The 15,638-nt window shown below is 38.7% G+C and overlaps 1 protein-coding gene across 15 annotated transcripts in view; it reads right to left on the bottom strand.

Moving 5' to 3' along the window:
• Positions 1-15,638, bottom strand: part of SETD5 (SET domain containing 5) — a 99,023-nt gene that overhangs the window by 40,624 nt on the left and 42,761 nt on the right. For 6 of the 15 annotated variants that reach the window (XR_003549953.1, XM_027773255.1, XM_027773254.1 and 3 more), the window contains 13 exons: positions 15,347-15,571; positions 11,736-11,928; positions 11,348-11,453; positions 10,813-11,021; positions 10,417-10,475; positions 9,693-9,871; positions 8,732-8,770; positions 4,119-4,361; positions 2,969-3,117; positions 2,470-2,587; positions 1,655-1,764; positions 571-820; positions 142-225 (listed from right to left, as the gene is read on the bottom strand). Coding sequence is in view for 14 of the 15 variants with exons in the window: in XM_027773255.1 (XP_027629056.1) it covers positions 142-225; positions 571-820; positions 1,655-1,764; positions 2,470-2,587; positions 2,969-3,117; positions 4,119-4,361; positions 8,732-8,770; positions 9,693-9,871; positions 10,417-10,475; positions 10,813-11,021; positions 11,348-11,453; positions 11,736-11,827 (1,638 nt within the window). In the remaining variant the exon portion in view is untranslated. Of the gene's footprint in view, positions 1-141; positions 226-570; positions 821-1,654; positions 1,765-2,469; positions 2,588-2,968; positions 3,118-4,118; positions 4,362-8,731; positions 8,771-9,692; positions 9,872-10,416; positions 10,476-10,666; positions 10,708-10,812; positions 11,022-11,116; positions 11,301-11,347; positions 11,454-11,735; positions 11,929-15,346; positions 15,572-15,638 lie in introns of those variants that run through there. The other 9 variants (XM_014589146.2, XM_027773256.1, XM_027773257.1 and 6 more) reach the window with 9 other exon arrangements.

The following is a 15,638-nucleotide window of genomic DNA, read 5'->3' on the forward strand; positions in this document are numbered from 1 at the left end:
TCTCCTTTATGGTCAAAAGCCCCTACAATGTAAGCTCTAGGTCAAATAAATGAGATGATACAAATCCTAAGAAGAAAAGGGGTTCATATGCTGTAGGTAGTAGAAATGAGAAGGAATAAAAAGTTGATAGAATATACCCACCCTCCTGCTATAAGCTGAGTTTTCCTGGTCATCTATAACCTCTTCTTTTTCCTCCTCTGGTTTTTCTTCTGGATTGTCTACTTCCTTTAAGACAGAGGCAATATTCAGTTGGACTCAGCTCAGAGAAAAATCAATCTGTTTTATTCTGATAGTTTGAAACTCTACAAAGAATTGCTAGTGCTTAAAAGCGTTATTCATCTGAGGCCACAGTAAACGTTGACAGTAACCCCCACACTCTGGACTACATCATGGAAAGTAGTGCAAAGGGTATTCTTGACATTGCAGAAGAAAAAGAAGATCAATGAAAGTACAGCCACACTGATATAAAGGACATCAAGTGTTATTAGAGCTTCCCTACATAAAACAGTATATGGCGACCTGGGATCCTCTGCATTTGGACAGGATCAACATGTGACCAGGGAAGAGTACCTCATGATCACTGGATGCAGATACTTTTTCTGGAACTTCTTGTGGTTGCTGGTCATTATTCTCTTCTATAGCCTCATTTTGCTGTTCCATCTCAAGCTCTTTCCGTCTTGCTTTTCTACGTCTGGTCTCTGCTCCAATGGTGGGTAGGCTTGGAGGAGGTGGGATTGGCGATTCTGCAGCATTGGGATTCCTTTTCTGTATAGGGCAATTCCGGTTTCCCTTGTGACATGCACAGTCCACTTTATAATTACTGCTCCAAAGAAACAACCAAAAGTGTCTGTCTTAGTACCCTTTAACTTTAGTTACGTTATCCATTCATTCCTTAGAAATGTTAGTACAGTAATATTATCTTTGAATTAAGTTAAACAGCGACATTGGTGAGTTCTATTAATATTTACAGTGTTCTATGTTTCTCTGTATAAACCCTACTGTTCTATGGATGGTCAGAGGAAAGGAAAGAAAGCCCACACTAAGTTCAGTTCTCATGTTTTTATGCTATTTAGCAGGTGATGAATTAAGGATAGAGAATATGAAGTCGCCATACTTGTCTCTAGCCTATCATCATCCTGCCTCACTTTTATTTACTGATTTCTCACTTATCTCCTCTTTTAACTGGGCCAATTCATCTAACCTCTATTTTGTTCAATATGATGAAGCATCTACTTTACAAAACTCATCATACATATTTGTCTACGACTTGCCATCTGTTTTTCAGTACTGTCACAGCTAATGTGGTCTGAGGGGATGGTACAAATCTTTAAATCTATTCCCCCTTTGCCAGCTTTATTAAAATAAATGTAACAAGCACAAGTCATATATAGATACAACAGATTCTACTGCAACTTCCAGTGGCTCAAGAATGGCCTTTTGCTATTTTTGCCACGTTAGACCTATAAGCATTTATCATATATTGTACCTGTATCTCTAACAAAACTTAACTCTATGTTGTTTCTTCACAATTTCTAGGCAGGAAATAAATTACTCATGGAAAGAGTAAGTAAATAAAGGAGGAGAGGGCAAGAAACAAAAGCACACTTTACATAGAACAAGGTCATTCACGTTAGGAAAAGTACTGAGGTCTTACCAGTTACTATACTCATAATCAAATGCTATGGTGACCTCAGCATCCTTGGTGATGGCAGACACAGCATAGATACACAGGTGAATCATCCCATCTGCAATCATGTGTCGCACCTATATGAACAAAACTTATGGTTGGATTTATCAAAAAGACTATGAACTTTCTAGAAGAGAAAAAAACCTTTTACCCAAAAAATGTTTCCCCACTTAGAGTTATGGCAGTCTATTATTATTTAACGGCATTGTTCCATTTCAACTTATCATGTACTCATGGCTTAAGAATTTATGATTACTTCTTAAAATAAATGGAGAAACCTTGAGATGTTAGATACCAGGATAAAATTACCATTCTATGTCTTAAACTGTTTCTAGCTCCACCAGGGAATTGAAATTCCCCAGCCTACAGATAAAGTTCTATGGATTTTCTTGCTGCATTTGATGTGGCCGCACTGAGTAATGAAGTATAGAAATTTTTTGAGTCTCTCTTGAGACACTGCTTACTAAAATCTAAAAAACTTGATGAATAGTTTGGTTGGGCCTAATAACATCTTTTTCCACCATTGACTTCCTATCCAGTCAAGCTCTTTCTTTTTAGCAAATGTTAATTCCCCCCGCCGCCTTCTTTAAAGAAAAATCCATCCCTCAGTCCCCAACCTATCAGTATAAAAGCACTTATTACTTCTGTTTTTCATCTCTCAAAATGAAAGATCAATACTATTATCTACAGACCTTTATCTGGGCGAAGGTTTCTGACTGCTTCTTCAGGAAGCTTGTCCTTTGGTGGGTCCATTCAAAGGGCAGTTGCTACAGATATCTTACCTCTGCATTTGGTGTACATGATCTTCTGATGAACCGAGCATCATTACCGAAAGTACGAGCATCCACACACATCTCTACACCATTGAATTTTGAGTAGAAGAGCACAAAGGGGTATGGTCTAGGGATACAATTAAAATTCCTGTAATTCTCAACACAAAAGAAAAGGCCACCCCATGACTCCAAATATGAAGCATATGCTGACAGAAGTAGCAGCAGTCCTTTTTTAATGCCTAAACTTGGAAACATCACATGCTTGTCTGCTTTTGATTAAATAACAAGCACAAAGCAAGAAATGCTTGGCTTGGAAAGGAATCATCACCACTCTATGCATTAAACAATTTTCAGATTTACTTGTACTTCTCTACAAATAGCACATAGGCGTGAGCTTATCTGAGTTGCAATTTTTCCCCAAGACTATTCTATCAGCCAGAATGATTTTTACAATACTGGCCAGATGGGCCCCTGGAAGCCCTCACTGGTCAATAAATAACATTCTTACTTTTTGAAGAAATGCCCGTTGACCTCAAATTGCTGCCGTAACATGACTTTCCCACGATACTCTATTATAAGAGTGTCCAAAGCCAAATCTCGTGCAGCCCTCAAGATCTTCCGGTGCTTTTGAACACGAGTGACTCTTCCCAGCTGTAACTGAATAAAACACCACCAGAGTTTTAACATTAAACAATATGCACCAGCAGTTTGACAGACACTCAACATTTTTAATTTGCTATAAGCTTAATTTTTCTAGGAAACATGCTAGGCCATCCAATGAACTTGGCACTTCAGAAAAAGGTAAGAAAGGGACCAGCAGATGGTATAATGGTTATGATGCTGGACTCCCAGAGTCAACTGTGGTTAAATCCCAGACCCAGTGGCTTAAAACTCACGGTGGATATGTGTGCATGCGTACCCAAAATCCTGGGGAAAATGGAGAAAGGACTGTGGGTGGCATGGCCATCCCCCGGGGGGTGATTTCTCACTTTCTGTCTGTCTGACAAGCACACATGCCCTACAGCAAAAAATTTCTCTCTGGGAAAAAAAAAAAAAAGGTAAGAAAAGGTCAGAGACAGACCAGCGGATGGTGGCATAATGGTTACGTCATTGGACTCCCAAGTAGTTGACCGTGGTTTGAGTTCTGGACCTGGCGGCATAAAACTCATGTGCGTGTGTGCCCAAGATGCCCAAAGAATGGAGGAGAAGAGACTGCAGTGTGGCCATCCCCCTGGGTGGGTGATTTCTAGCTTCTGTCTCTCTGATGAGCGCACACACCCTATAGCAAAAATCTCTAATTAAAAAGAGCAAGGTCAAAGAAAAACACATGATTAAGATTTTAGAGGCGCTATGTCTAATACAGAATGAGAAAGAACAAACTTATTAGCTTTCTACAAATCTTACATAATTCCTACCAAGGCAGTATAAAATTTTCTATCTTAATTCATCTATTTTTGTTCAGAAAGGTTGAAAATATGCATCAAGTTTCTAGTTAATACAATCTACTTTTGGCTAAAGATGATCAATAGATGGCTTAATGATTATTCTAAGGCCTGTACATTTGGAAGAAATAGTCATTATAATACATTGTCTCATCCTGGATTCTTAGTAGTCAGAAGTACTTACTTAGAGCGTCTACTGAACCCTTTGGTCCTTACCTGCATTTGGGAACCGATAACTGTGTTATTACAGGCCAATTCAGTCTTATTAATAGTATCTAAAATAGCAGGTTTGCCCACAAATTCCTTGCTAGAATGTAGATGTTGCTCAAGGGCGTTCTGTACATCTGCACTGTATTGGTTAGTAAAAGCTTCTTCATACTGATCAGTCCATAATCTTATCCGATTTTCCCAGCCCTCAGTCGTATTCTCATCTAAATTCTGTGCTTCAGAGGGAGAATTCTGTAGAGAACAAAGGTCAAAGAGGTTAGTAGAGCCGAAGCACAGAGACAGAGGGTGGGGGAAGACAGGATGAGTTTCCAGAGGAAATCTGTTTTCACTTGGCAGTTAGTGTGGCATCAAAGAACAGTGAACTGGGAGTCAGGGGATCTGGCTTCTATCACGGTTTTGTTACCAAAGAACTATGAGGTCATGGACAACTGCTTTAAATGAGGGAAGCTCAGTTTCCCCAGTTATAAAGCGAGGAATGAATCTGGATAATAGTTTTACATCATCACTAATTTTATGACCATTTCAAGTCAAAAAATAAATTTGTTCTTATCAAAAGACTGACATCAAGATCGTAAAAAAAAAAAAAAGCTTCATAAAAATGAACAGCAGAGACTTCAAATTATCACTCCACTTAAAATTTCAAAACTAACTGTATATGCTTGCTAGTGTGCTTGCCCAAAGTGGATGTTTTACTGCTCTCAAGGAGAATGGTTTTTGTGTCATTTATTATTTTCATTATACAATTAATACATAATCATTCTAAATGTTTATGTGACTCAAATAGATAAGTCAAATCAATAAAAAAATTTTATTACCTTTATCAGAACTTTACCATAGGAAAAGTTATCATTTTGAAGTTTATCTTTTTAGCACTATATTTCCAACAATTAAGAGCCATATTCTAAACACGCTGAAGAGGTAAAGTGAGCAGAAAGAATGGATAGAGGAAAAATATAGAAAATGTCCGAGAGCTACTTTGCTACACTTGTATAGGAAACCACTGCGACTATGGCCACAGTACTGAGAAAAGATCTCAGCAACAATATTCTAAATAGACAGTCTTATATGTGCTCAAGCTACAGAGACACAGCTGAAGTCTGACACACATACTCTTCCCTGGTGCTCTAAATTCAAGGTATCTTCAGAAAACAAAACAAACACTGAGAGTGATGATGTCATGCTAGTGATGATTAGAAAGAAAACTGCAGTACCAAAGCCACTTGAAAATCCACGTCCACACCAAACTTGCAAAAACAAGCGTAACAAAATTAAATATACTTTCCATGAATGGCACAGAAAACACTGATGCCTACCACAACAACTGCTTTCTGCACTGATCATTGTCTACCAACTTTCCCCCAAGGGACAGGGGAAGAGAAGGAAAAAATTAACACCGTGTTTGCTACATTCTTTACTAGAATCTAAAAGATTGAAAAAGACTTAATAAATAAACAAGAGGGTCTGAGAAATATCCCTGGCCAACATTCTGATAACGAACTATCACCTGTTTAACATTACCAGTAGCAGGTGAGCAAAAGAATAGTTCAAAACTTGAGATTTTAAGAGTGTCCAAACAGCGTTTCCAGTTTTAAGCATCCAGTAATGATCACTAAATTAATGACTTGTTAAACTTACTGCTTTCCCACAGTGCTGGCCATTGTTCACTAATCTGACTTTGGTTACTCTACTGTGCTATCCTTTGGAGTACCTGGGACTCCACATCTCAGAGGGTTTAGAGCAGTGGTTTGCAACTGTGGACGGGGGTGGGGGGATAATTATGCTCTCAGGAGACTTTGCTAATATCTGAAGATAGTTTTGATGATCACAAATGGTACGTATGTTACTGGCACCTAGTGGGTAGACACAAGGAATGTTGCTAAACATCTTACAATGCAAAGGACAGTCTTCTCTGCAACACAGAATCATGTGGTCCAACATTTCAACAGTGTCTGAGTTAAGAGAGCCTGGTTTAAGGTTAAATCTCCAGTAGGGAAACTCTTCTTGACTTTGGGATTAAAAAATCAAAATGATGTAGCCAGTAGGTGGTACGGAGGTTAAGGTAGCTGGGTCCCACACGGCCAACTATGCCGTTTGATTCCTGGACTGGGTGGCCTGAAAAACATGATGGGTGCATGTATACACATACCCAAAGTCCTGAAGGGAGAATGGAGAAGGGACTGCAGCACGGCCAACCCCACCCTGGGAGATGATTGCTCACTTTTCCTCTCCCCCTATCCCTCTCCAATGAGCACATGTGCCCTAGAGCAAAAACTAAAAAGAAAAAAAACCCCAAATAATAAATTTTCCCACTCTCACAGCTTCCACCTGGATCTTCTGGTGGAGCTCTTAATAATTAGCCCTGAGTACAAAATATACACCTCGATTTGCAACAATGATGTGAGAAATAAAACACAGGCCCAGCTGTGGTAACAAAAATGGGAGGGTGTTGCAGTGTGGTTGCTGGGGCCACATTGCGAGGCCTGGGCTCAGTTCCCAGCCCAATGGCAGAGCCTGTAATCCTACCTAGCTGGGAAGGTGGTACAGGTGAATTGTGACATGGTAAGATCCTGTCAAAAGTACTTCCCTTCCTTTCTCAAAAAATATAAATAAAGGGGCTGGCAGGTGGCATGGTAGTTAAGGTGCTAGACTCCCACATGGTCAGCTGAGGTTCAAGTCCTGGCCTTGGTGGCTTGCTTTCTCTCTCTCCCTCTCTGGTGAGCACACATGTCCTATAGCAAATTTAAAAATAAAAAATAAATACAATTAAATTAAAAAATATGTAAATAAAAAATGATTTTTTTCTGTCTAAATTAAAAAAAATTATGTCTTAAGAGAGAAAGACAAATGGACACAGGGTCTCATATCGTAATCCCTTGTACCTTCTAAACCTTTCCATCAGCCAAGATCATGGGTCTGAGTGCCTGGCATGCCTGGGCACATGCAGACTAGTGAACTTAACCTGGATCTGCCACATGGCTTCAACACTGCAAAGCACTGAGCTACTGCTGTGCCACCACGGATGGACACCTGTCCAAACTTTTAACATGCTTGTGGGGCTGTCAACCTTCTGAAAATATAAGTTTATCTGCAGTTTTCTGTGCCAGCCAATCAATAATTTTCAAAAACTTTTGAACCTCTGAAGGTTAATAAAAGAGAAAAGGGTTCTGTATTATATCTGTTCTCAAAATCTATCTAAGAGAACCTTCTAAGTAAATGAGATCAAAATAACGGGGCAACAGAAACAAACTTGGCTGGTCACAAGAAATAGATGTAGCAAAGAAATGATTAAGCTGTGTTCTAAGACACATTCTAGATTTCTGATGCTCTGTGTTTTTAAGTCCTCACCCATCTCTCTCCTCTCTCTTTGCCTTAGGGTGCATGCCCTCGCCGGGTATCCAAAGATACCCACCTGCTCTGCCTCCCCCTGGGGGTTTAGCCACTTCGCAATCCCTTCTCCTATATTCTCCTTCTGGGATCTCGGACACATGTGGCCCGGCATGAGTTTCAAGGCACTGGGTCCGAGACCTGAACCACGGACAGCCATGTGGAAATCCAGCAATGTAATTGCTATGCCATCTGCTGGTCCCCTCACCTATCCCCTTTAAAGGTATATACAAGTCTCTTGGTAAGTAATATAAAGTGAGGACTTCAAATTGGGAATAAATGCCACTTACATTCTTTAATAACAAAAGTCATACTGGTGATACATATAAGTATAGAGTAATCCCAGGACAGTTTATTCTCACCAAAGATCTTAATGTTTATGGCACAGTACTGTCGGTAGGAATTATCCCATTTAAGGATATGAATACTTCTAGAATTAAACTAGAACTCAATTAAATTATAATTAAAGGTTTTGAGGCAGTAAGTACTGATTTGGGAGGTATAATGTTCTCCTATACATACATGAGTTAAAAAAAGATACCAGGTAGGATTATCAAATCTCCTTTCGGCAAACTATTTTTATCAACTAGTAACTAAAAGTCCTTATAAAATACTGCATATACTGTATTTTCTAGCCTCTTTACAAAATTATATCACATACGTTCTTTTATTTGATAACTGAAAAAGGAAACACCCTAACATCACCAGAGTGTTATCCACCAATCAGAGATGCTAAGAGAAAATGGTTCAAAAGTAAGTAAATTCCAGTAAGAGTAATTCCTATCAATAATACAACTTTTCTGCTGAGATTTATCCTTCCAACTGGTGATTAAAGCCCACATGGTACTAAGGTTGGTCTAGAAAAGAGCCTATATTATTATCAGAAAAACCTCGCCCCTGAGGATGAATCCAGTCACAATGACAAAACACACCGGTATAATTTTCTTTGGCCAAACATCACTTACCCCAGAGAGAAGCGGCTAATGAAAAACCAATCAAATAAATGAAGGCTGATTACAGAAAGAGAAAATATTTTAGAAAATGGTCAAGAAAATCTACTTTGGAAAAAAAACCCTATGAAAACTGAATGGCAGCAATTACAAAGTAACGAAAAGCAGAGTCCAAGACTCTCAGACCATCAATGCCAGGAAAGAAGCTGACTAAAATGCAAGATCACAGTGAAGTAAAACACAGCATCAGGGAAGATTACCCCTTACCTTCATCCGCAAGGACTTCCGGGATCCCTCTCGAAATGCCTATCCCAAAGAGGAAAACAAGTAGAACAAAACAAAACTTGGTACCAAGAATGACAGTTATACCTATCCGAGACTAAAACTAAGGCACACGCTAGTATTCTATTTGTCCCCTTTTCTGTAGGTAACAAATACAGTGGAATTCCCCACACTATTTTCAAGAATAGGGGTAACTCAAGGCCAATGAACTCAAACTCATTCTTTCTATTGTGGACTTAAGTAATTAACAGGGAAGAGCATGCATCACTTAAATCCTGAAACTCAGAGAAATAAACTTTTAAGTAAGGTTGCAGATTTACCAGTCTTGAAATTAAGAAGGACACAAAGACCAATCCCCTTAACAAGGGGTGGACAAGTCACCTAGGAGCAACGAAGTTGCTCTGATGGGGAAGAAAGAACACAAACAGAAGAGGTTTCTCCTAGAGACATTATAGTTGAGAATACAGGAATGTGACCATGACACTGAGGAAGCCTAGACCATCGAAGAGATGTTTCCTATTTGTTTTTGTTGTTGTTTTACACAGAAAAAATATCCCAATGACATGAAGTGGGCATGTAATCAGGAGAAGAACTTCAGAATACTTGGGGCTGAGAGGTGGGGGGATAATACTGTAATGATAGTGGAAGCCTAGCCTTGAGGCTGCAACACATATGGGCTTGCGCCAGGTAGGGCTGGAATTTCATACCTGGGATGGGTTGGAGTAAAAGAAACTTTGAGCCAGTGGTGATGGTATGGTGTGGCAGAAGAGAGGTTGGTCTATATATGTACATAACACAAATTAGCTGATTTGTGTAAGTAGAGCAAAAGTAGCTCATCAAACATGTGGATCAAGCTTGTTAATATAATTTCGGTGCATTCTTAAGAGTTCCAAAATTTGAACTATTTCACACATCGTTCTATTTAGTATATTCCAACCCTCCATACCTTGATTTTCTTCGTCTTTGGTGCTGCACGACCCTTTTCTGGACTCTTTTTCCGCTTCTTGGGTTTGGTTCTTCTAACAGTTAAGGTGATGCTGGTAGGTGTGTGCTGTGTTGCTGTATACAACACAGTGGAAGGAGAAAGCTCCTCATCCCAGCTTTCTGTTGCACTGCTATCCCCACCTGAAAAAAGGGTGATTTCATAGTTTAGGTACTAGCAACTTCAAAAGTTCATGAAAAGCATCTTATTTGTTTATGGATGTGCCCTAAATCCAGTGAGTCATTACTTCTGCTATTAATATGTAGCTCTACTGGCAGCAGTAAAGCAACATAAATATCCATCTTTACTTACTAAAACAAGATTCTTGTTTCTAAATAATTGCTGGCATATAACCCCTATTCTATACTGTATTTATGTCTCCCCTTTTATTCAATTCTCAAGTTCTGTTGCTTCAATATGTAACAATCTGAGACTCAGATTCAAAGAATAGGATCTTTATTTTGCTATGTGCTCACAAGACTACTTTGATGGCTAAAGGGCTAAAATGTTTCTGGATAGACTGAGTTAATTCAGAGAGAGAGCACTATCAGTGGTCCTGAGAGACTTCCGCCCTACTCCATAAGATCTGGGGTCCAGGGGAATTTACAAAAAGGGATTATTAAGATTAACATTTAAGTAACAAAACATTTTTATGTCAAAATGGGGCCTTAAACCATCTTCTACTCACCTGATATGTTGTCCTGCTTCCGACGATGAAGTCTAATAACCTTCCCCCTGCTCATTCCCCTAAAGAGGGAAAATAAACTTAAAGTAGTCCTTTCAAAAGCATGCAGCATCATAGCACATATGGGAGAAGTGTCTCTGCATATACTACCCGCTCCCTCCCACCTACCAAATGTTTCCAGGACATTAAATTTCATATCAAATTCAATAGCTTTAACATCAATCTCTCATTCCTTGTTGTCAGCAATTCTCACCTAGTGCAGAGAATTCGAGCCAAGGAGCACTAAGGAATCATCTACATTAACAAACACAAGAAAGAATACTTTGAGCTTTTCCCTACTAATAAGAAACCCTAATCCCAGCAAACCCAGGCTTGAATTTAGATGGAACAGGATCTTACCTGCACTTGTCACAGTTGAGAAGGAAGCCATCCTGAGAAAGACCACAAGGACACCAGGTAGGAACAGTCTCTCCTTCAGAGTTCGGGCTGTCTCCACAGCGTTCCTCTACGGGCGACGGCAGGCCATTCAGGTCAGAACGAGGGATGATCGTCTGGACAGGGGGAGAAGCAGGAGGTGTCGGAGGAGGAGGGGCTCCGTAATTATGATCCTGAAAATAAGATTTTTTAAATCAACAGTGTCCAAACACTGGCCCCTCTCTCCCCTAAAGTATGGTACATATGGAAAGAAAGAAGAAAGTAGTACCCTTCGTTTTTTGGCTTCAACCAGGAAAGTGATAAAACAAAATGCCAAGGTCAACTGGGACATAAAAACAAGAACAATGATGCAGGGCTAGACGTCCGCTGGAGGCAGGGAAGTGCAAAAGGGGCAACTTCGTCATGCTGCATATAAACATTTCAAGAAAGTCACAATGTATAAGAATGGATTACACTCCAGGAAGATCACTGCTCTGGAGAAAAACAAATGCATACTCACAGCATAAGGCAGTCCTCGACACCCATGCCTCTGAGTGGTCCCATAATTATGAGTGGAATACACGCTCTTCTCATTAACTGCTGGACTAGCCTCCACAGATTCAGGGCTGCACAAAGGCGAAAAGCAACGCATGATAGCATAACACCTAATCTTCCCTTAAACTAATACTTCACTTCCCATTCTAACCCCTCCTCTTTACACAACCACCAGCCACTAGAATAAGAGAAAAGAACTCAGTGAAACAATCTGATTAACGTAACTAGCCTATAAATAACAGTAGGAGTGTTATTAAATGTGGATCTGTGTGTAACATGAAGCCAGTACAGGCAGATGTCTCAAGGCAGGCACCTGGGATACAAGGTGTCCCTAATGACAAACACAAACGTACCAGCTGAGCGGGGAGTTTCCCCTAGAGAAGCCACTCTGGGCTGGTTTAGACTCAGAACTATTCTTCTTAATTGGATCTCTTAATACTTCCATGAAACCTCACATGACATTTGCAGTGAGTGAGATGATGAAAGTGCCTTCTGCACTGCCCCAGGGACCAGGCCCTCTTCCATTCACTACCAAGACAGGATACCCTGAAGAAAGTACAGGTAAAAACAATGGCATCTTATATTTATCACACCTCTCATCTTGACGAACCCCCAAACACCTTTCAAATATCAGAGAAATAATTTTTCATCCACCAATGACATGCAAGCATATCAAGGACACAATTATTTAACAGCTGCATGGTAAAACCAAAGAACTTCAAAATAATTGAACTGGGAAGTTATTGTTAGTTTAGTGACAAATAATAACAATAGAAGTAGCTACCATTTTGAATCACTATTATCTGCTAGGTGCTATATATACATATATATACATATATATATATATATACACACACATATATATGCAATTAAATTCATTTCATTTGTATAACCATTATACATGGCCAACAGTACTTCATTTTTAACAGAGGGAGAAGCAAAGGTGGTAAGATAACATGACTTCCCCAAGGTCACACATTGACTAGAGCCAGTGTCTGAAACAAAGCCCATCTAATTCCAAAGCCTGTGCTCTTTCTACTGTCTCTTGGTTTGGAAATCAGGATAACATTCTATCTTTAAAGAAAATTACCTGAGACCTTTATTAACCAGGCTTAGTGAAAAGCTTGGTTTCATATATTTTTGTATCCTCACTGAGTGAAAAATACACTATTCAAACACAATTCTTTTCATTATGAAAGAATTACGCATGTATTCAAATTTAGAAATTTCATGTAACCCTTAAAATCATAATAAAAGGTACAGGTGGTAAAGAATAAAATTCAAGCTTTGGGGATGAAAGAACTTCAACTCTGATTGTTACCTAGTTAGGTCTGGGGGAATTTTGAAGGATAATCAAGGAAAGTAATTGTATGATTTTGCAGAATTGAATTAATGGATTATCTGTAATTTATATTAATTAGAACAAAGGTTCACACGTTACTAATTCCACGGACTAGAATAACTCAACCTTAGAGATCAATGGGTCTTTTATTTAGGCAATAAAATAATGCATACTGTTCGCTTCAAATAATAGGCATTTCTCCTGCTTGAAGATATACAACACAAAGTGCTTGGCAGGAATCAAGTATGCAGTTCAACGTGGTGCAACGTTGGCTGAGAAGTGAGGGATAAAAGAAGTCTGAATATGTATCCAACTCACCTAATTATATGCTCCAAAACTGTGAGAAGGAATCTTATTAATAACAGCAAAGGTAATTTCTAGGTGAAGAAGAACTTCAGACATAGGAAAATATTCTCTGTTAGTTAAGTGCATGCATTTTATTACTTAAGAGTGTCTGCAAGATGGGAACTGGGGGGAAGGGTTATATCAAGAATGCAGGTCAGTATTCTTGAGAAAAAGATGATCTGAATATGGCTTACTGAGAAACAATCAGCTCTGAGTATTAGGAAACAGGTGGGGTTTCCTAAGTGAAACCAAAGGCAGACAAGCATTAATAAAATGAAAGTAGAATTTAGTTTCTATGATGGACAGTTAAAAAAAAATAATATATTTGTATAACATTGTTAATTTACTACGTACATCACTAGATAAACAAGCATCCCAAAGAGCTGTACATATTTTATATAGGATATATCCTACCAACACATGGGGTGAAACATGACAGCTGTTTATTAGGAATGGATTTTTTTGGGGGAGTGGGGAGAACAGAGAAAAAGAAAAGTTGCATGAAATAAAAGATGGCCATGGAGATGGAACTATGTTGATCGTATCTTACCCATCTCCAAACTGGGTAAATATGAACATATGCACTTCATGTGCAAGTCTAGGGAATAAAATAAAATGTATATTGTGGAGGTTAACAGGCCATCCCACTGTACAAGACTTTCCCTAGTCAAGCACAGCTTTTCATATATTGCTATGCATGCCAATGCTAAAATTTAACTCATACCTTTTAATGAGGAAACTTTGCAATTTCCATTGATTATTGGTTATTGATTAAATACTTAGATGTTGACAGGTAACGAACTACAGGATTTCCTAAATATCCCTTGAGATATATATCAGTTTTCATTTGTATTTTAAAATATGGACGAAAAATTTAGAGTATGAGGATTGCATCTCTTTATTATCAACGACTGTATGCAAATATAATTGCATCAACAGCTTTCTTCTCCAATGACTGAACTGCTATGACAGCTGAGCACAAACACAGAAACCAGGCTCACAACTGATATATTTCACATTGTTCAAGTACAATATACAACCACCTGGTATAATGTGACCTCTTGGGAAGTGCCTGATAATCTGTTGTAGCAGTTAGAAATTCAGAAAAAAAGAAAAAACTTTGCTTTTTTTGTTTTTTATATCTACAAATTTTTCTACAAATATACAAAAAAAGCCCATATTGTATATTCTTGTCATCAGATTTAAATCCCAAGACATAAGGTCTATCTAGGTCTTTCACTTAGTTGACTATTTATAGTTAATACCAGGCTTAATCTTGGAGTACTTGGAATAGTGGAATAGGCATGGTGAAACATTAACAAATATCAATAATTAAACAGAGTGGTACAAAAGCTAATGACTGACATTTTCTCTCTTTGTAGAAATACTAAATGAGTAACTTTGTACTTGTAACCACGGTGTCAGAAATCTGGATGTAGTTATAAATAAAAATCTTTCAGGAAATTCTAGAATATGCTGGTGTTAATAGAGACACTGCAGTCAAATTTGTAGACCAGAAGTATTTCTGTTCTGCAGTTTCTCTTAGACTTCCCAAGCAACATTTTTAGATAGTCATCTCTATACTCTGGGGGAAATGCCAGTTTTAAGAATAACTACTTTGGGTCTTTTTCTTCTCTATTAATTACAAACTTAGTAATTTAACCACTTTAATGAAATTTCTCACGAACATCTACCTAAACAGTTTGCCAATCTACAGAGTAGCAGGTTAGTAGCTAACTTTATAAAAGTCTCTCATTGCTAAACAATCCAGCTACCAAGTAATCAAGATTTTAAAGAGTACTTTATTTGCCCAAATAAAGTACTACAGAAACAACTAAAGAAGCAGTTGTAAAGTTTGAAGTCTAGGCTAATAGCGTAACTAAATCTCTTTGGCATGCAAGAAGAAAAAAGCTCTTGAAGGAATATAATCCGCCTTTCCCCACCTCCCACCCTCCTTCCTTTTTATGTAGGAATAAGCTCAAAAATGATTTTCAATTCTAAATTACCCCAGAATATTAAATATAATCCTTCTTAGGGTAGCTTTACATCTTCCTCTTTAAAGAACTCAGTAAACAGGTAAATTATAGTATGTGGTTTTATAAAGACATATGAATGTTCTTTAATAATATTCTTAGTTTTAAGAAAGAAAACCACTATTAATCAGGGATGTTGTTCAACCCAGAATTCTGGTACAGTTGCTTTGCTTTGCTGAAGGGGGAAGAATCCCCAGGGATTATGAATATGGCAAGAAAACAGGGGAATTAGAGCAACACCCACCTCACTCAAGAAGTGGCTGTGGGATCAAGAGTCTGAACTGGACCTGAACATATTCAAAACACCAGGATTTTTCCAGCCCAGACCCTAATCCCTGGTACTGCCTGGAATACACTTGGCTTCTGGGGGTGTGCTGCCCCCTAGGCCCCTTGGGTCTCTTTCGCTGGACTTTCACATCCTGGTGTAGTGCCACTTCGTCTTGAAAGGTAGGGGGCTTCCACTTCCTTTCTGTAAGCAAGGAAGATTGGGTACAAGGGAGGTAAAAGGACAAGAGGGGGAATCTGTGAGCAGGGGA

The sequence above is a fragment of the Tupaia chinensis genome, unplaced genomic scaffold (genome assembly GCF_000334495.1).
Source record: "Tupaia chinensis unplaced genomic scaffold, TupChi_1.0 Scaffold000333_1, whole genome shotgun sequence".
Classification (NCBI taxonomy): domain Eukaryota; kingdom Metazoa; phylum Chordata; class Mammalia; order Scandentia; family Tupaiidae; genus Tupaia; species Tupaia belangeri.